This window comes from Polistes dominula, unplaced genomic scaffold (genome assembly GCF_049000335.1).
Source record: "Polistes dominula isolate Pdom_NZ unplaced genomic scaffold, Pdom_raw_medaka contig_33, whole genome shotgun sequence".
Classification (NCBI taxonomy): Eukaryota; Metazoa; Arthropoda; class Insecta; order Hymenoptera; family Vespidae; genus Polistes; species Polistes dominula.
In genome coordinates, this window is record NW_028300998.1 from 755,281 (window position 1) to 778,274 (window position 22,994).

General features: G+C 32.4%; 1 protein-coding gene and 1 long non-coding RNA gene across 2 annotated transcripts in view; one reads left to right on the forward strand and one right to left on the reverse strand.

The window, feature by feature from the left end:
• The window catches only part of eIF5B (eukaryotic translation initiation factor 5B), a 35,262-nt gene that overhangs the window by 4,442 nt on the left and 7,826 nt on the right, over positions 1–22,994 (forward strand). The window contains exons 12-14 of the mRNA XM_015317359.2: positions 8,899–8,975; positions 9,151–9,358; positions 9,817–9,912. Coding sequence (XP_015172845.2) covers positions 8,899–8,975; positions 9,151–9,358; positions 9,817–9,912 — 381 coding nt within the window. The remainder of the gene's footprint in view (positions 1–8,898; positions 8,976–9,150; positions 9,359–9,816; positions 9,913–22,994) is intronic.
• On the reverse strand, positions 6,542–8,892 carry LOC107064561 (uncharacterized). Its single transcript, XR_016176906.1, has 2 exons — positions 8,354–8,892; positions 6,542–7,563 (listed from the first exon to the last, which is right to left on the reverse strand). It is a non-coding gene; the product is annotated as an uncharacterized LOC107064561 (long non-coding RNA).

A 22,994-nucleotide genomic window follows, 5' to 3' on the forward strand; every position in this document is an offset into this window, starting at 1 on the left:
TAGTTCATTTAATATTTTATTATTATTTAGAAGAATGTGTTGAAACAATTAATGAAGAATTCTAGAAAACGAGTTAAATATTGTTGTACTAAAGATCTGATTGATCATTTCAAATATCGTAAATATGGATTTATAATTCTGGCGGGAATTATTTAAAAAAAAAAAAAACATTCGATGAAATTTAAATAAAAAGAAAAAAAGGACGCAAGCAATGGACCGTAAACAATTGTATTAAAGGTATCTTTTAAATTGTATCATATATACATGGTTAAATACATAGAGATAGAGATAGGGGAAAAAAGAGACAACCTGTTTCTTTAAACAGTATAAGTTGGGAATCGATTCTTTTTGCAAAATTTTATAACCGCAAAAACGTAGTGTCTCGTAAGCGGCCGATGTGTTACGAAATGGTCGAGAAAAGGATATAATAAAGTACAGTAGTAGTAGTAGTAGTAGTAGATGGATGTAAGAGTAAGAGTAAGAGTAGAATAAGGAAGAGTGTGAGAGTCGGAAGGAGGGAGGGAGGGAGAAAGAAAGAAACAAAGAAAGAAAAATAAAGAGGGAAGGAAAGCAGGCAGGGCTAGTAGTCATACACACGCATTGCAAACGAACGCGTGTTCGTAGTCGCTCAAGGCAGGAGACGACGACGACGACGACGACGAGTGCACGAGGAAGAGAGAAAGAGAGAGTAGCAAGAGCAGGATGGTATATAGAGAGAGAAAGAGAGAGAGAGAGAGAGAGAGAGAGAGAGAGAGAGCAGCAACGAACCACTTCCTTCTTAACAGTTTAGCAGGATACGGCTCATTGGTCGCACACGGTGCTTGTAGCCGTGATCCATCGTGCTATCAGCCGTGCGGTACATCCGTGGGCACGCCTCGTAGTTTCTACAGGGTGTCTTAATTGCGCATTCATCGCCATGCGCGAGAACAAGATAGAAAGAGAAAGAGGAATAGGCTTTAACTTTGTATATATCGGTTTAGGACACATATAAATGTATCAAGGTTACAAAGAATATTTTATTTCTTTTATGTTTCATTTATATAAAACAAAACAAAAAAAAAGAACAAGAAAAAGAAATGTAATTTGAAATTTATTTGAATTGAATTATTTCTTTAGCTAATAAATTCACGCGTTTTATTTGCAGCCATCTTGAAAAATAAAGTTTTCATTTAAATTAGTAAATATTTAGACTTTCTAATGTTTGTAACATTTAATTTCATTTATTTAACATTGTTACAACAGCTTATTGAGAAGAAATTAATAAGAAATTAATAACGTTTATTACATTTGTTTCTTTCTAAATTTCCGCGCTAATTTTTTTCGCCATTTTGACGAATAGATAAGAAATAGTTATATTCAATATCGAAAGATTTCTAAAAATGATATAATATTATTTTCAAAATTGTAACCTTGTATTATTTACTATTGATCGGTATTAGTAACAACTGTAGAGTAAAATTGTTATTTCACTTTTATCGTAAATTATTTTCTTTAGCCATTTACCGCATATTCACAGATTCGTAAAATATTTGGAATACGCTGTATAGAAAGTAAATAAGAAAGAAAGAGAGAGAAAGAGAAAGAAAATGTTGGTTTGTTACTAATCGAAGTAACGTATCGTCCAAGGCGGCCTTAAGGCTGTCCTTGCTCGGGTTATGAATGGGCTCTCCCCCCACTCTATCTCGCACGATCACGCGGCTACGTGACGTCACGTTTATCACATGTACGCACAGTCGAAGAGGTAGTAGCTGTGTATATAAACGTACGAGCAAACTCTCGACACGTACCAGCGTATCGACTCTACGTCTCCATCTACATACATATACACAACACACATACACATTCACGTAGAGACCATCCTCACGGTAGGACTCTAAATAAGTACCGATATGTATGCGTGTATACGTATTGGAAAAGGGACGAAGGAACATCGTAGGTTGTGTGTGTGTGTATGTATATGTGTCGTGTAAAGAGTGAGTTTCCAACATGAGGAACGAACCCCCTTCCCCCCTCCTCCTCATTCCTCATCTTCTCCTCCTCCTCCTCTTCCTCTTCCTTCCTTCTCCCCCTTTCGTTCGGAGCTCGTTCGTTTGTGCGCATGCGCGCGAGCGCACGGATGTGTGTAGGCTGAAAAAAAGGAATACGTGACCGACGTACAGGAAACTGCCCACACTGGGAGTGAGAGCACCGTGGGTGGATGGACGGAGGATTCTCGAATCGTTTGGCTTTTTGGGATAAAGGGTTATGCACAACCGTAAAGGAATGAATACGATTTAATGAACTTGTTTACTTACTTACTTACTTACTTACATTACTTATTTTACTTACGTATGTGCATATACATACATATGTATATGCATATATGTATTGTAGATTGTTTTAAAGAGTACAATTTAAAGCCATTAATTAAATCGAAATTAGTATTATTTGTTTTAAATAAAATTGAGCTTAGTTGAAAAAGATTATTGCTTATATGTTAGAATTAAAACTTTTCATACTTATTACTTTGGTATTTTGTACATATATGTATATATATACGTGCTTACACACATGTATGTCCCGATATTTGATACATATGTCCATTAAAGGAGCTCACTCTATCTATAATATATATATATGTGTCTCTCAATGTTTGTATGTAAATGTCCATTAAAGGAGAAGATATGATTTTTTAGCTTCTTTTTTTTTTTTTTTTTTTAGAAATGAATCAATAATATTTCGTTTCTTCAGTTCTTTTTTTTTTTTTTTTTTTTTTTAATGGGAGCAATGTACTTATTTACTTTATTTACATCAACTACATATATATATATATATATACTTACATAGTTTTCTTTTTCACTTGTTCGATTATAACCAGGAAATGCAATTTCTCATTACGTCGCATCCGTCGATTCATTTTTGCGCTCCACGGCCCGTATGGGAACCGCCGGATATTTCTTTCCTCCTTTTTTTTTTTTTTTTCTTTGTGCCCTTTCCTTTTCTCTCTCTCTCTCTCTCTCTCTCTCTTAAACACACATATATCTATTAAACATATATGTAGTTCTAACTCATGCACAAACATGTACTCTATCTCTTTTCTTTGCTCCCTCTCCCTTTGTCCCCCCCCTGAACTACACCCCCCCCCCCGAACCCCGCCCGCCTTTCCTTCCTTCCTTTTAATAACGACGAAAGATCGCACGATTTCTAGCTCCTCTGCTAGATCATCGTAGTAATCTTGAAATTATACTCTTTGCTACTTGTTTTTTTTTTTTTTTTTTTTTTTGTCTATATCTTTCATTTATAACGATCTACTTGTTTAAGTCGTCTCATCGTAATTTGGTATTTTTTTAATTGGTTTTTTCTTTTTTCCTTCCTTTTTTTCGATTGAATATAAACGTTCACTTCCATCGAAAAAACTTCATGTGACTTTCGTTTTTAAGAATATGAGAGATAAAAGAGATATACGAGTGATATTATATGTTTTTTTTTTTTTTTTTTTTTTTTTCTATGTGTGAGAGAGTTTTTGTATGATAGTTATATAGATAAGTTGGAAAAATCACATCGGCAGGTGATAAAAGACGATTTTCGGAGATTTCCAAGCAACGCTATCTTTTAATATTCTTTACATGTTTACTTCGAAGAGTTAGGAGTTAGGAGTTAGGAGTTTTTGAGAGATAGAATATGTTTGAACGTTGAGTATATAGTTAGTTACTTTTGTATAGGTTTTTATAGATAGATACGCGACGGCGTGTAGTAGTGTATCGTTTTTCTCGATTGGATGTTGTTAAGAAGGAAACGAGTAATAGGATTTGAATTTTTGCTTTTTTTTTTATAATGACATTTTTATTCAAATTATTTTTCAAATACATATTTAAATACGTATTATAAATCGATATATAAAGTTTTTTTTTTTTTTTTTTTATTAAATTGAAAAATTGTGTATGTGTTTATATATATTATCTAAATTATAGTTTGATTTGTATTTTAGTATAATTATACCGTAAATCATAAATATGTTGTTGATAATTATGATAGTTGTCTGAGTCAAAAAATTATGCAATTTTATTGGATAATTTATATTTGATAATTATAAAATAATAAAAAATAAAAATAATATATATATATATAAAATAAAATAAATATCAAATATAATAAAATATATAATAAATATAATAATAAATATAATAACACATATATAATAAATATATATTTGATAATTTATATTTGATATAATATAAAATAATAATATAAAAATAATATATAAATATATAAAATAAAATAAATAATAAATACAATAAAATATATAATAAATATAATAAAAAATAAAATAAATAATTTTCATATTAAATAAATCATAAAATTCATGTTTACATTCAGTTTACTGCCATAATACACCGACACAAATATAAATTATATTTAAATATAAAATAACTAACGTAACTTTTAAATTATACAATGATATATTTATCGTGAATATAATTTTCTGTTCCATTCATGTGGTTATTTATTTACAAGTTTGAAATCGTGTATATAAACAAACATTTGTTATACGTTTAAATACGTTCAAATTCTTATTTAATTATTTTGTTTAGTTCGGAATAAAGTTATCGTGTTCTCTTACTGACTATTTCTTTTTATATCGTTGAACGATTATTAATCAGCTTGCGTATTAGTTAGTTACTTCCAAGAAGGTAGTGTGCGTGTCCCGGTTAACTATCGATTCCGATATTGTTCGTTTAAACAGGACGAGGACAGGAAGACGCTTGATAAGAATCGTTAATTCGGTAAGGCCGTTCGTTCGTACCTTTTTTCATTTCTTGCTTCGTTCTTTTCTTTGCGATACATCGTTTTGCTAACGCAATCGATTTCCATTCGATTTGATTTGATTTGATTCGATTCTACCACATCAATAGATAATTTTTACTTCTCATTGATGAAGATAATTTATGAAAATTAATTTCTTTTCTTTAATACAATGCATTACATATTTTTGTTGTTGTTGTTGTTGTTGTATGCAGTTTGTTCTACTTGCATACAAATATTCGTGAGAGTAATTTTGTTCGTATTCACATTTTTATGCATTGTATAATTAAAAAAAAAAAAAAAAAAAAAAAAAACAAAAGAAAACCCTATGTATTTTTAATTTATGTGATAGATATATATGAGCACAACATGTGTAGAAAGAATTTTATTAATAAATAATAGCTATAAAGAAACATTTAAAAAAAATAAATTACAAATATATCGGTCTCTGGTGTATAATCAAACGAAAAAAAAACTTCTTCACGTTTGATTATATAAAGTTTTAATTTTAATTTTCTTTTTGATATTGCATATTGGAATGTTTATTTGTCATATATGCCCTCAAAAATAATTGTATATACCATAGTAGCACAAAATATTGAAAATTATTCAATACATGTGTATTTAATATTAAATAGATATTAAATCTCATTTTAATATTAAATATTTTAATATATTAATTTAATTAAATTATTAAATACAACATGTGTATTCAATATTTTTCAATATTTTGTGCTACTAGGATATGCAATACACAGTCTCCTTATTTTATACAATTATAAAAAAAAATTACAAATTATTATCTCTCTCTCTCTTTTTCTTTTACAATTAATATTATCCAAATAAAATATAATATTTTCATTTCCAATTAGAAAAAAAAAGACAAAGTTGTAAACTAGTTTTCGATTAACAATTTGAATCTAATAGAATACTTAGGATGAATCTCTTTCTTTTTCTCACTCACATACACACACACACACACACACACACATTGTCACTTTGATTGTACATCATACTGGTTCTTTTAATACTGCATCCTGCGTCAAGTGCAGCGAAGAGAGCGGACGAAGGAGCACAGAGTTCTTCTTCCTCTTCTCTCTTTCTGTTGCATCGGCACCGGCATCATCGGCATCAGCACCGGCAACGGCAACGGCAACGGCAACGGCAACGCAGCAGGAAAAGATGGCTCGTTTCCTCGCATTGTTTTTAACCGTGGTGTATATAAGCGGGCTGCTACGCGCAGGGACATGGGAGCGGATGCGGAGTGCAGACACGCGAACGTTACCCGCTTTACCAACTCTATATGTGTACACATATACATCCATATATTTCTATATATACATACACATACACACACTCATATATGTGTATATATATATGTATGTGCAGCACGACACCGGCATCATCGGCCTTTACAAGTCGCGCGAGCGCGCGCGTTTTCATGATTCAACGAAAGGTTCCTTTTCGAAGGAGAAGGTGAAAAGACGAATGAAAAAAAAAAGAAAAGAGAGAGACAGAGAGAGAGAGAAAAAGGAAGACATAATTAATATTTTGATTAGGATTGTCCTTAAAGTTCGTGTCGATTTTAACTCTTTGGGGTACAGTGGGATTAGAAGTGTCCCACCACCTTTTTGATACACCGTAATGCACGATGGGACATTTTTAGTCCCACTTCGAAATATTATTCGAACGATTAAGAATTTTTCTTTCTTACAAATTAATATTGCATTTTTATTATTAACAATTTTGACTAAACTAATTTTTTTCTTTTTTTTTTTGTTTTTTCTTTAATTATATTCCATTTCTTTCATTCTTTCTTTCTTTCTTTCTAATTTTGTTCTTCGTTATCAAGCTTGTTTAAATAAATAAATTACGATCGCGAAATCAAATTGGACGTCACTACCGGTAAGACAGGATGCCACAGAGAGATAGATATAAAAGAGAAAGAGAAAGAGAAAGAAAAAGGAGGGGGCAGGAGGGAAATAGAAAGAGATAGTAGGAGAGAGGTAGAGAAGGAGCCAAGTTTAGCAAACTCGAGTTTAATAAATTAGCATTTCCTTCTTCGGGAAACGTTCCGTTGTTACGATGAGAGGCTATAGAGGATCTGTGTGCCCTACCGGCTGATTTTAAATGCCGGAAGTCGACTCTCTTCTCTCTTTCTCTCTCTCTCTCTCTCTCTCTCTCTCTTTCTCTCTTTCTCTATCTCTCTCTTTCTCCCTCTCTCGACTTCCTGCCGTTTATACCAACATTTCTTTCCTTGGTAACATCTGCCGTCCGTCGTTGCTCCAATGATCGTCCCTCCTCCTCCTCCACCTCCTCCTCCTCTTATTCTCCCCCTCCCCCTTTATCTTCCTCCTCTTCCTCTTACCTCTCCTTTCCACTACTATTCGATCTTTTCTTCTTCTTCTTCTTCTTCTTCTTCTTCTTCTTCTTCTTTTCGAAGCTTCGCGGAGATATAGCAGCCTCGTTCAAATCATTCAGAAATTCGAATTTTTGTTGTTTTTTTTTTTTTCCTTTCCTTTTTCTCATTTCCTTTTTTCTCTTTCATCTAACCAGTCAAATTTGGATACCTCTTTCTAATGGGGCCCACGCATAGTCTTCGTTGAACTCGGTCAATGATCCTTGTTGAAACTCTCTCTCTCTCTCTCTCTCTCATTCTCTCTCTCTGTCTCTCCATGTCTCCTTTATCTTCAGGTATGCTGCAGAGAGCCCAGGGTTTAAGTTAGATCGTTCGTTCGTTCGTTCGTTCGTTCGTTCGTTCGAAGAAATGCACCGGAAGTCCTAAAAAGCAACGTTATCTCGTTAATGCCTACACAAAATGGATCGTACCAACTTTTTTTTTTTTTTTTTTCGTCGTCGTCTATATTTCTTGATATTTTTCTTTTTTCTTTCATTTTATGTTTTGATAATCGAATGATAAAAGATTTTGTGTTTTTTGGTTCTCTTTGCTCGATGAATATTTATTGATTTCTTCGAAATTAGTTCATAATTTGTGTATTCACATTGACGTAAAATTACGATGAAAGATCATGGAAACAAACCACATAGACGGTTGTTGGTTGTGTAAATGGAAATGTCTCTGCATTAATATAATAGGAAAAAACGAAAGGTTGATGTTGTCTCTCTCTCTCTCTCTCTCTCTAACTCATCCGGTACCAGCGCATGCGCATTTTTTATTTTTTTATCGTAGAAGCTCGTTAGATGTTCGATTGTTCGCAAGTTAGAGAGAGAGAGAAAGAGAGAGAGAGAGAGAGAGAGAGACAACATCAACCTCCTATCTTCTATCTCTTTTTATTTCGCCGACAGGTTTTATGCTGGCTTGTTTGCTCTATGTAAGAGATACGTCTGTTAATCGATTCATTCTTTTATCTCTCATTTTTTTTTTTTCTATAAACATTTGATATAAATACGTATAAACGTTGTCCAAGAAAAAAAAAAAAAAGAAAAAATATAAATGATAAGGGGAAAAAGTTCGAATATCTTCTAACTTTCGGAATTTCTGAATTTTCTCTGATACTAGGAATTCAGTTGAATTACAAGTATAGGTTTGTGTATATATATATATATATACATAGGTATGTTGACGACGATATACGGATGTGTATTTACGCACGTATATACGTGCGTAAGATAGGCAGGGATGATTAAATGGCGCCTTGGTTGACGCCGCCGAATAGCTTGTTTGTAGGTCCCCATCGGTGCGTTTATTTCTACGCATTGCGTCTCGTCGCACCGCCCAGCCGAATCCGGACGGCATGCCGCGGCATGCGTCACAAGTTATTTTTACGTCACATAGTCTGTCTCTTCGTATTCTCTCTCTCTCACTCTCTCTCACTCTCTTTTATACGTTTGTATGCACGTGTCTATCTACACGATCGTATATTCGCGTGTGGGTGTCTACACGTGAAGAAATATGTATACGGAAGATTTGATATATATATATATACATACATACATACACACACACACATATTTATATATAAAAATGTGTAAACGTATACACGTGTGTATGCGTGAATGTAGATCTCTCTATCTTACTTATTTTGTTAAAACGATAAATCGTTCATTCAAAATCTAAATTTTAATCTCTCCATTTGTTTGTTTGTTTTTTCATAGTATTCTGGTATTCGTATTGGACCGGTTGTGAAGAAGGATGTGATGAAGGCCTCGATTATGCTCGAACACGACAGCCAGTGAGTATCCTTTAATTTGTGCTAATTATTTATTTCTTGATTCCTTCCCTTCGAAGGAAGTACGCGCGGGTTTACTCCAAATATCTTCGTTCATTCATTCGTTCAATCATTTATTCGTTCATTTATTCATTCATTCTTTTAAGTCAGCACATATTTTTGTTCATTTATCGCACAGATACGCCACAATTCTCGCATTTGATGTAAAGATAGAGAGGGACGCTCAAGAACTTGCCGAATCGTTGGGGGTTAATATCTTCCAAGCCGACATCATCTACCACCTGTTCGACCAGTTCACCTCCTACAGGAAAGATCTGAAACAACGCAAGCGAGATGAGCACAAACACATCGCTGTATTTCCTTGTAAATTACGTGTCCTACCACAGGTACTCTTACATATGCATATATATATATACATATATACTTTTGCATTAGAAGTAAAATAATATGAAATTGAACGAACAAACAAAAAATTAACAATTTTTCCACACAAATGATTACCAATCATATGCGTTCTATTTGAACAAAATTCACAATGGTCTTATGTTAACACGTTTATTATTAACAGTTTCACATATCTGCGTCAGGGGGGTTGCGTTTATTGGAGAGGCCAGTGTCATGTATTTGTGATGATATTTAACGCGAAAATATAACTTTAGGGTTGTTGCGAACGATGGCAAATGTATTAGTAAAGGTGTTGCAAGTTTACCTGTATAAACGCGCATATGATTTCTAATTAATATTCTTACGTAAATCGTAAATTTGAATAGAACGTACATGACCTGTATTTTTCCTATTACTAATTTCATATTATTATTAATTAGAATTTTGGATTTTATTACAGTATATCTTCAATTCAAGAGATCCCATAGTGATGGGTGTTATGGTTGAAGCTGGCATCGTCAAGGAAGGAACACCACTCTGTGTCCCAAGTAAAGATGTGAGTAATTCAATTCTATTTTTTTTGTAATTTTGTCTTGTTTCTTTCTTATTAATTTTAACCCTTAAAGTGCACATGGGGTGTTTGACAACCCAACAAATTTTTGATCTCTCGAAAACGGTAGGGAATTCGAAAAAATGGATTATATGTCGTCTAGTGCCATCTAGATGGGTATTAAAACCTATTCTATTTTTAAAAAAGATGTATCAAACTACTTTGAAAAAAATTATTGCGAGGTCTACTAAATAATTAAATGGCGGCTTCAGGAGACTTGGGGTGTCAAACATCCACAGTGCACTTTAAGGGTTAAGATACAATGCGAGTCTTGTTGTGCGTACTTAAAGAAGAAAAAAAAAACTATTCCCATTATGTATTGAAATGATTTTTCTACTTATTCTCAATAATTACGACACACAAATATGACGTAAAAAAGAAAAGAAAAAAGAAAAAAAGGAGAGGTGTCAAAGAGTCAAGATGGATTCAACATATGTAGAATCTTTTTCGCGAGATTTGTGTGGGCGTTGTTCAAAGTATCATCCACTGTGTTTACTAGCCAACACGGGCCAAGTAGGAATGGAATTATTTTTATCGCATTTAAGCTCTTCCATTCTTCTTTTTCTTTGACGCATTGTCGAGTGGTGTAAATCTTTGCGATTGCGACGAAGAAAATCAAATGTCGAATAAAGGTGTACCATCAAAATGGTGGAAGAGGAGAAGAGAAGAGAAGAGAGGTGTATGTGTGTGAGAGAGAGAGAGAGAAAGAAAGAGATAAAGAGAAGGTAAAAAGAAGGTGTTGCTTGAGACTCTCCTCATGATCATTGTTGAGCGTAGGTGAACTCGTTCCGTTGAGGAAAGGAATATGGCGATCCAGTTGGTTGGATCGATCGACTCGATCAAACGACCGGACGGACGTGTGTGTACCAACTCGAATTGCGCTCGGCGGTCCCTCTCGAAGTCTCTTTCTCTTCCTCGTAGGAGGAAGGTAGTGGGTAGTCGATCCCTCTGGCCTCACCTTACGCGGTAACGTGCGACGTGTTACAGGTTGCCTAGCCTTGATTTCGTAGGCGTTCGGACCCGCACCCGCTGAATTCCCTAGCTTCGAAAAGAAATGAAAAAAAAAAAAAAAAAAAAAACAAATCGTGGAGAGAAAAAAAAAGAAAGCTTTTTTTCAAAAGTTGAGAGAGAATAAGTTGATTTTCTTAGTAAAAGCAAAAGAATTGTCGGAAATACCAAATTTGAGATGACGATGAATGATAAAAGTTGAATTAATTTGCTAGGTAGGCTAGTTGATATAATAGTTGCTAGGTGGACTGTTTGATTTTATTCTATGCTATTTTCTTAAGCTTTAACTTTATTTCTAGTCTAGTTGTAGTTAACTTTAGTTCTTAGTTACTTCAGTTAATTTCATTTCTAATTAATTGTACAAAATTAACTTGCTGTTATTTTGTAATTTGTTCAATCCCTTGAGTACTGAATTTTATCTGCAAAATTTTTATATCAATTGCTTACTATATGGATATATAATATATAGGTAAAATATTAATACATTTTATTTGGAATATATATATATTCCAAAGCAAGCTGTCAAGATCGCTTAACAATTGTTGTAAATTCAATCAATTTTTTTTTATTTCATAAAACGATGCTTGTTTTTTTTTTTTTAAATAATAAATTATATAATCTATAAAATGATCAATCGAAAAAAATACGAAGAAAAATGTTAACAAGCTAAATTCACATTAGGTGAACTATTTTGGTTAGACTTAATCGTCGTTAAGTATGCATGTATAGATCGTTTTATAGATTCGTCAAGAGAGATCATAGTTATAAAGCTGTTCTAGCTTCTGTATAAGGGGCATTCCCGAAGCGCATATGTAGGTATATCTCGTAGAAAGCAACTCCGACCACGTAGAGGAGAGCAGCTCTCTGGCCCACGCGCAACTCCAAACCCAGACTGGTCGGCCGTGTCCCGGCGAGTTTATTTTTGACTTTTTAAACCGAACGTTTCGCAAACTCGTGAAACCTCTCTCTCTCTCTCTCTCTCTCTCTCTCTCTCTCTCTCTCTCTCTCTCTCTCTGTGTCGCGAGTAGCGGCGGGTTAGCCTCGCGGCATCCTCCTCCGCCAATTAGAGGAACTCCGACATTTTTTAGTCTGCTATATGATTCTTAAGAGCGGAAGTTATATCGTGTCTCTCATCCGGTCTCTCTCTCTCTCTCTCTCTCTCTCACTCTCTTTCTCATTCACTTACTTAGTCACTCACTCACTCTCGATGTACAATAGTAACTCCTACTTTATATAGTTTCATGTGACACTCTGCATCAACGAACGATGATGATTATTTCTAATCATTTTCGAGATTTTCATAATATTTTATAATATTATTTCAAATCTTATTATTAGTAGAATTTTGGTACTTCAAAAAAGAATAATCTATGATTTAATATGAATATTTTGATTAGAATTATTTCGAGATTATTCAGATAATATTATGCATCCGGTATTTTATATTATTATTATTATTATAGCAATTTCTGTAATGTCGTTTCATGGTATTAATATTTCTTACTATTTTTAAGACTGTTTGATAATATTTTGAATATGATAAAAATAATAGGTAAAATATATATCTTGTTTGGATGAATGATTTAATCAATTTTTAGAATTGCTCACAGTGATGATAATAATATTTTGCATCAGGGTCTTTTTTTTTCTTTTTTTTGTTTTTTTTTTTATGTGGGATAGTAATATTTATTATCAAATTTCCTGGCACTTATTCATCGTCACTTTTGTGACTGTTTTATAATATTTTTTTTTAGAATTATTTGAATATTAGATTCATTTCCGAAACTGTGATAATATTTTTTTTTTTTTTTGTAAAAAAAAAGTGATTAGGAAATTAAATCAAAATGTTATTGTGTTCAAACTAACGATTTAATAATGAATATATTTATGAACAGAGTTATGAGGAAGGAAAAAATAAACATTTAATTACATATTTCATTATAAATAATATCGAAATAATTTCTTTTTAATGGATTAGTTCATTAACACTAGATATATCACCAGACCACAGTCATTTTGATGAATAATTAAGCGTTTTGTTATTTAAAAATATCTATAAATTCATTTATCTATTAAAATTATTATTAAAGTTAAACATTTTTTGTTATTTAGTTTTTGATTTTGTTATAAGTTATTACAATATCTAACGTCATTACATGTACATTTATCACAATTCGATCAATCGATAGCGTGTAAGGATTCCAGTCAACGAATTACCTTATACTCTGTTAGAATCTTATCGAACTAACAGAGATAATCATGACTCTTTGTTAATAAACAAATAATTCGCAATAAATTGAGATATAAACTATCCGATCTTTCAAGTTAGATGAAACTGCACACAGTGTGTAAAATTTGATTCAAATCGGTTCAGTAGTTTACGAGTTTATTGCGGACGAACAACGTGACACATAATTTACATATATTAAGATAAGATAATATTGCGATTATAAATTGAGATATAAACTATCGTATCTTTCAAGTTGGATGAAATTGCAAACAGTGTACAAAATTTGATTAAAATCGGTTCAGTAGTTTACAAGTTTATTGTGGACAAACAACGTGACACGTAATTTATATATATTAAGATATGGAAATTGAAAAAGAAATGAAAAATATGTTATACCCAAAAAGAATTGGGTATAATAAACTCATGAGAAATGCATAAGATTGTTGATATTTGTTAGTTTCTTTTTAAGAAAAGAAAAAAAAAAAGAAAAGAAAACTAATGGTTGGTTGGCCGCGATATCTAAACTCGCGTGTGCCGGGTCATCGAGCTTGCTCGTCTTCTTCATCTCTCTATGTCGGCACAAAGTATTATAGTTAGAAAAAGAAGGGAAACCGATAATGTGTGCGGCGAAGGAAAGAACGGCAAGTAAACGGCAATGCTAAAAGAATCCGCCGGATATCCGTTCGGCGTTAAAGAGCCTATCGAGGCCGTTGCGCAACGTGTACGTGCCGATAACGAACGTACGCGCTCCGAAAGAAGGCGTGGAAATGCGTCCTCGTATGAGGAGAAGTTAGGATACGCGATATGGGCGAACAACAACAAAATGATATCAAACAAACATTTTAATTACAATTTACATGATTTCTTTCAAAATATATTTATATATCTATCAAATATTCATGTTTACGTTAAATGCGTTAAATATGTCAACAACAAAATTTGGTAAACGAAATTTTCAGTAATATATATATATATATATCTATAAACTTTACAAAATTAAACTAAACTCTATAAACTTTATTAACTTTATAATAACTTTATAATAATAAAACTTTAATAACTTAATAATATTATTATAAAAATTAATAACTTTATAATATTATTAAATTAATGTTATTAATATATATATATATTAATATACTATATAATATATATATAATAATATTACAAAATATTATATATTAAAATAATACTATATATAAAAAATAATTTTTTTGTTTTCTAACTTTATAAAAACTTCTAAACTTTAAATATATCAATTATTAATACGCCCATATTAAATTAACCAAAATTGACTGTAAATAATAATATATATCATATCATTGAGAATAAGAGAACTAACTAATAAGCGTATTTTTCGCAACGGTATGAAATGAAAGGAATGATTTTTGTTGTTCTCATTGACTGGGGGGGGTGGGATGTTCCCTTCATAAGTATCACGTTGTAGCATAGATAGATACATACATAGATATGTATGGGTCCCGTGAAATTGTACGCTCTTAGATGGTGACGGGGGATGAAGCGGGGATGATAACAATGCTTGCATACCGAGGCAAATAATTCGCGTGGTACGTGCTGCATCACGCGGTCACGGGTGTGCCGTTTTTTCTGTGTAAGCCTTTGGCGCGACTTCCTTTCACGACGATCACGTTCCGTTCACCGCTCCCGACCTATATCGTTATTACCACCACCACCACCACCACCACCACCTTCTCTACGCTCGTGTTCGTGTTCGTGTTCCTTAACACATCGTGTGCAGCGCATCGTGAGCGCCTTGCCGTCTGCCGTGTGAGGATTCTACATCCGGCCAGGATTAGAGTTTCTTCTTTTTTTTTGTGTTTTTTTTTTTTCAAACGAAAAAAGAAATAGAACAAAATCCTATATCAAAAATAGAAAGAAATACGATAGAAATAGAAGAATTTGTAAAATATAGCATGAAATTTTGTTTATTTGTCATTGCTCGATTAATTTTTGTTTCATTTTTGTCGTCGTCTCTCCTACAAAGACAAAAAGAAAATCTTTAACAATATAATATAATATAACAATAAATAATAATTATATTTAATTTAATTTATATTAATATTAATTATTTAAATATTTAAATATTTAAAAAATAATTTACATTTTTATTTGTATTCATTTATACAAATATATTAAATTTAATGTATATTAATTTATATTAATTATAAAATAAACAGTATACAATCTTAACCAATAACATTTTTATGAGTTAAATAAATATTTTCTTTCTTTTTTTTTGTTTGTTCAAATTCACCATTCGAAAGATCAATCATTTGATTAGCAATAACATGTTTTTCAATAAATCTAATAACTTAACTCGAATCTATTTATTATTTCTAAATCAACATAAATTCAATTTCAATCAAGATTTGAACAAATCTCATCATAAATATAATAAAAATACTTTCATGGAACTATTAAAAATTCGATATTATACGTGGGGATGGATGGGGGTTGAAAAGTTTCGAGTATTAACAAGAAAAATAAATACCAGAATTAAAAAAAAAAAAAAAAAATACCAGATTGTTTCTATGTTTAAGCTGTAAAACTTTTCAACCCACTCAAGTATAATACTCGAGAGTATAAAGTAAACAAAATTCATTAGAATGTTCTGAGCAAATGAATCAATGAATAGCCAACAACCTACACGATTAAATAGTAATAGATGTTTTTCTAGCATTTACCATTGGAAAGGCTAGGCCAATCTCGTTCTACTAATGGTAATACCATGATACACCAAATCAATGTTTTGCTCGGTAGAATATTTTGTAGCGAAAGTTCACTGAATAAGAAAAGGAGGAGGTAAGAAGATGATGATGATGATGATCATGATGATCACGATGAGGAGGAGGAGGAGAGGGAGGAAGAGGAGGAGGAGGAGGAGGAGGAGGAGGAGGAGGAAGAGGAGGAGAGGAAGCCACTCGTTCGCAATAAATGGAAAGAGTAAGGGCTCGTGAACAAGTGGGTGGTTAAGGGATGCGTGCGCGCGCACACTTTTCCGTTCGAAACTAACACGCGGTTCTCCTTTCACAAGCCGCGGCTTTCTTGCTTGTCCTCCCACGTGCCAGCAGCAACAGCAACAGCAACAGCAACAGCAGTAACAGCACGAGCTTCAAACTCTTAGGAAGAAATAAATCTAAAACGGACGCGCTCTCTTTCTCACTCCTATCTATCTCGCTATTTATCTATCTTTTTCTAACCCACGCTAACGAGAACTCAAGTCCAGCAGAGAGAGAGAGAGAGAGAGAGAGCAATCAAAGTTAAACAAACAAAATTACGTATTTCCAACTATTTCTCAATTATTCTACCTATTTTTTTTTTTTTTTAAGGAATCATAGAGACGTAACACGCATTAGCGTAAACCTATCAATAATTAATGATCTTGCACTTGAAATAGTTACAAAAATGCACTAAATAATGAACATTATTATAAGACTCTAATGAATTTGTATTCATTTTAAATATTATTTCATAATTAAAATTATATCTTAAGAAGAAGAAGAAGAAGAAGAAGAAGAAGAACAAGTAATTATATATGAATTATAATGAATTCTGATTTAATTACAAAAAAAAATAGACAAAAATACGAGTGATGAATGTGTTGAATGAAATTGTTTTCTAAACCCTAATACATAAAGAATGTGTAATATTTTCTAACGAAGACCGAATTAGGTTCTCACAGCGCAAGTTACAAATTGGTACTTCCTGTTTGATCGGAAGCGCACGTGTTGGTATTTCATTATCGGTATAGAAACGAACTCGATATGTATTAGGAGAAAAAGGGCTTGGTGGTGAGAGCTAACTAAGTAAGCCAAAATCGAGTCGAACGGGAAGAGAACGGCGTCGTTGACGATGATGTTGGTAAAGGAAGAGGAGGAAGAGGAGATGGAAGAGAAGATGGTGGTGTGGTAGTGGTGGTAGTGGTAGTGGTGGCCGTGCCTCATACAAACTATAAAGCTTTCTAAATCGGTGCGGGTCACGAAAATATACTTCCGGTTCCCGTCTCGCGTGCTAGCTAGCTTGACTCGCTACGCCACATCTGCCAGTGAGTATGCCAAGAACGACTTTCCCAATTTTTTTCCGTTCCTTTCGTTCTTTTTACGCGACCCTGCTGCCCATCTTTTACAAACCAATATATACATACATACATACATTCTATAATATTATACACATATATATATATATATACAATTGTTATGATGTTACAATTAATTTTAACTTATAAAAATATGAAGAAAAAAATAAATAAATAAATTTACGTTGTGATGGGTATAGGAATGGGTATATGGATATGATGGGTATGGGTATAGGGATAACCCTTTCGCTTCGGAATGGTTGAGACAAAATATAATCACTGGATACGAAACGTTTTGTTTTTTCATATTTGATCGTGTATTTTTGAGGAACGTATATATATATATACGCTCTTCGTAGATTATTGGTCATTTTTCTAGGGCGTATATATACGGCCATTGGAGTGAAAGGGTTAACCAAGTTTTCAGCCTAAAGGAAAAAAAAAATGATCTTTTTCCGTGAGATTAACAATTTTTCAAACCACCCTTGTATTTTAATTTACGTTTAGTATAATATTGGAAAAATACTACATATATGAATTATAGTAAATGGGTATTTATTATAGTATTTGATTTTGTATCTATTATATGTAAAATGGATATGTGTGTGTGTGTCTCCGTTGCTAGATTATATCCGCTAAGCAATATTTTGATGTTGCACCAAGAGACAAAATTCTATTGAACGTTTTATCTCGTAACTGTATATAAAATAAACACGGATAAATTGTATCTTGTTTCTACATAAAGGTATTATTATATAATATTTTATCTTATTGTTAGATAAAATGTTACAAACACATGTATAATAATATACACGTAACAAAATGTAATCTCGTTGCTGCTAACACAAATTATCATATAATATTTCATTACGTTTGTCGTCGTCGTATGTATTATAGTTATTTGTCCAAATTGTAATGACAAAGAAAATAAATAGAAATAAAAGTAAAGAACATGAAAAGAAAAAGAAAGAAATGAATATGGTAAGAAATAATAAACGATGATATCATCATTCATCTGACGAATTACACGTCATCATAGAAATTGAAAGAAAATCGTTTTGGTATATCGGATCGATATCGTTGTTGCTGCTTGTCGCTGGTTAAATTAATTGCAAGCTGGAGAAAAACGATCCATACGACATTGGAAACCTCATATCCGGTCGCGTTACTCTACTACCTTCTCGTTCTCCTCTTCGTTAGACTCTTTCCGCGATAGCATCGTAACCAGCTGTCTGCTTACTTGCTTACTTGCTTGCTTGCTCGAAGAAATGCGAACGAATAAGAAAAAGAGAGAGAGAGAGAGAGAGAGAGAGAGAGAGAAATAATACCGGAACAGGGCAAAACAGACGTATACAGAAATACATACAGAGGCACTTACTCGCCAACCACATCCCGTCTTTCGGTCTTCCGGTTTGCCTCTACTTTTCATGGAAACGCCTTCTGGCTTCCTTCCGGTCGTATATCATTGCCTAGACGCACGAAACATAGATACCTCTCCTTGCCACGCCTTTTATCCTTACCCTCCACCATCCCATACCCCTCTTTTAACCACCCTCTTCCGTTTTCCGTTTTCCTTTTCCTTTTCCTTCAAAGCTCTCTCACTCACTCCCTCACTCGAACGTTCCCATTCACACGAACAACGTGCCCATAGTAGTAGTAGTAGTAGTATTGGCTCTGTCGGAAAGTTCGTGTCGATCTTTTTTTTTTTTATTCGAAAATGCGAAAAGCATGCACAGGAATGCGAAAGATGTTTTTTCTTATAGGCACGTTATAATGTTTTCGATAGTTTTGGTAAATCGATAACTCGTACGAAGGATGTCAAGTGGTTCTTTTTTAGATTTAGGTTAAAACAGCTAATATAAATCGACGACACAACATTTTTTTTTTTTTGGAAAATCCAATAGAATAGAAAATATAATTTAACTTATAAATATATATTAATATATTAATTCTAATAGTATACTAAACGTAAATAAAATACGAGGGTGATGGTTTAATTAAGTTGTTTAAATCAATAATTGATAAAATCGATCCATTTCTTTCATTTCAAAGACCAATTAAATTGATCCATTTTAAGATGAGTTTATTAAATATTAAAAATATTCATCGTTACAAATTTTTCTATGCAATTATTTTCCAATGCTGCCATTTATTTCTATCTCTCTCTCTTTCTCTCTCGTTTCCTTTCTATTTAACGGTTTGTTTCAAAAGGACAAAATTATGAAGGAAAATCGAATAATTCTCCTCATTAATAAGAGATTGAACAATTAATTCATAACTTTTGTTTTCTTTGTTAAAAATCATTGACACATAGAATAATTGAAGAAATTTTAAAAACGCTAATATAAAATAAAATTAATCAAATGTAGATTGAATGGAAGTTACAATTAGTTGAATAAGTAGAGATATGAAGAAGGTACACACCATAATTCTAGATCACTAAGTTAACTTCTAGAAGAGTAGGTCTTTTAAAAGTCGTCGAGGCACGAACACACACACACACACAACACACACAAACACACACAACACATACACACACAACACATACACACACAACCATCAACGCCGCGCCTAATCGAGACTTCCTTGCTCGCTGCTTGCTTGGCTTGCTCAAGCTTAGCGACTTTGATCTTTCCCGGACGGAAATTACTCGTCTCCCGTTCTTTAAGCTTTACGTTTCTTTCTACTCGACAAAAAGAAAAATACCTTACTCCTTTAAAAACATTAATTTAGAAAAACGACTAAGGAAGAAGAAAAAAGAAATAGAGAGAGAGAGAGAAACGATGTAAGAAAAATAATTAATAACAAAGTTCAACGACGATGATAAAAATTTTATCGAAAGAAACGACACATGAAATGACAAATATTGTTTTTTTATTTTTTTTATCTTTTTTTTTTTAAATAATTATGTCTCTTTCTCTCTTTGCCTTAAACCCTTTGACTGCGGCGCAATTTTCGCATGTCAATCGCTGCTGCTGCTGCTGTGAATGTTTTTCCATTGACTACTAAGTTCTGACCAAAACAAATAATATTAATGGCAAATAAATTAAAAATATGATTTTTTTTTTTTTTAAGTTATTTTTTAACCTATTTTAATTGACTTTATTTATTTTGTGCATTCCTTCAAATAATAATCGGTAATTATAAATATCATAGAAAAAAATACAAAAATTTATAATGTAACACAGAGGTTATAATAATAAGTTTAACAAGAATATTTGAATAATTTTCTAACCCTAATTATAAAAATAATAAAACGATATAATGAACGAATAAAAGATAATCAAATTCAAATAAACGACAAATTTCAAATATAAAATGCAATGAATTAAAACGTCATTGAAATAATTGTCAATTATTTAGTTGCTATGTTACATATTACATAAAATTTCATGTTAAATTAATCGGTAATACAGCAATATAAAGGTGTTATAGTAAACAAAATACAGAGGGCCTATGTATGTACATTTACGTCTCTCGTGTATATTGATGGATTTGTGAGAGCGTATATATACGCCTTTAACAGTCAAACGAGTTAACTCATTTATATCTTTGTTACTTGGAAACTGTATTTTATTTTTATTTATATTTTTACAATCGTAAAATGTATTAATGTATTATTTCATGCTGTAAATGTTTATTGTTCCTTTTTTTTTTTTATTTCTTTTTTTTTATTTTTAAGAATAATAATTATATTAAGCTGATTCATAGATTTATATAGATTCGAGTTAAGACTATTATAAGTCGATTCATAAATACATAGATTAAAGTTAGAATTCGAATTAGATTCATTGAAATATACATTCGCGTTTAGGATACAATTAATCCATAGATCTATTGATTATAGTTTTAGATAAAGTCTGATTCATAGATCCATAGATTAAAGTTAGATTAAATTGATCCGTAGATTTCAAATAAGATACTATTGATTTATATATCCATGACTTTTTCAACTTAAGATCGAGTTGTGATCCATAGATTCATAAACCAATGTTAGATCGAGTTGACCCCCATAGGGATCTATGATTCAATTTAGATTCAAGTTGATCCATAAATTCATAGATTCGAGTTTTTAGATCGAATTTAATCAACTGACAATAAGAGAGAAAATCATATTTACGAGTTAGATAGAAGTTTGTGATTCATAAATATTTGTTTGATTTTTTTTTCTTTTTTTTTTAAAGTAACTAATTTACTGTAATACAAATTTTTCGAAAATTCGACTGAAGCTACTGCGACTAAGACAACACCTAAAAAAAGTCGCCAAGCATAAGGCTTGGAGCTTAACACGTTCACGCAGGCGCGTACCACCGGTGGCCCGCACTAGACTGTCCCATCGGGCGGCTTGTACCACCGGTGGCCCACCTTGGTCCAGATTTGAACAAGCAAAAATCACGCGCCGCCAGATGAAACGTATCTTAGATTCGAGTGCCGACCCACAGCGCAGGACACTGAAAATCGGCGCCGACGTCAACGTGTTAAGTTCCTTTAAGTTATTTCTTTTTCTTGAATGATGAACATGAAAAATAATGGTGAAATGTAGAAAATCGTAAAAGAGAGAGCGCAATAATGGGTGTTAAGACAAAGAGAAAGAAGGTGGTGGTGGTTGGTGCACCTTAGCAACGAACCAAGAAGTTCTCGCAATAAGTTCAAAATGGAATACGATCGAGTGGGCATAGCGTGTGTGTTTGTTGCGCTGCTCTTAGCGTGGGTTTTGGAATACACGAGCAGACATATCCGAGCGGTCATTGTCCACCGATTGGCTGCGAGACTAGTCCTATACGGGTCGTACCATGTACTGCCCACAGACTTCCTCCTTTTTTTACACCTTGCCTCCTCTCTTTCTCTTTTTCTCTTTCTTAAGCGTTTTCTCCCCTTCCCCTCCCTTCCTCCCCCCATATCTTTCCAACGCACGAGAGTTATAACAATCTTTTTTTTTTTTTTTTTCAACTATCACAAAATCAGAAATCTTCAACTCAAATCCTATGAACGAATTTTTTTCTATTTTTCAGGAATGATGATAAATTTATTGATAATAAAAAAAAAAAGAAGGAAAAAGTTAGTAGTCGACTTATGGAGAAATTTGTTAACTTTAAAAATGAGAAATAATTTAGGTTAATTAATTAATTAATTTTTATTTAGCACCAACTGTTCGAGATTTAATTTCATTTTAAGTTTTATAAACTAAAGAATATTGAAAATTGTTATAATTGCGAGAAGAAATAAAATAATAATTAATAGTTTGTATCGTACTTCTTCTTTTTATTTTTTTTATTTTTTTAATCTTATTTTGTACATTTTCAAAGCCCCAAAATTAGTCAAATTTCAAACCCCATGGAAAGTTTTTGCCGTAACTTTTAGCGCCAATTGAATTATTAATTTTTTTTTTTTTTTTTTTTTACATATTTTTTGCTCTCATTTTTCTTCTATTATAAATTATTTGATGACGTGTAAGAGTAACACGTATTTTACACGAACAACAACAACGTGTATATAGCCGAAGGGAAACGCATAATTTTACTTGCTCGTTTCCGCCAACCTGATGTTGGCTGGCAAGCGTTGTCGCTTAGCTGAATTAAAAAACAAAAACAGCTGCACATTTTGTTTCTCTCTCTCTCTCTCTCTCTCTCTCTCTCTCTCTCTCTCTTTTATAATATTTTATTTATATTACATAAAATGTAAAAAAAAACAACA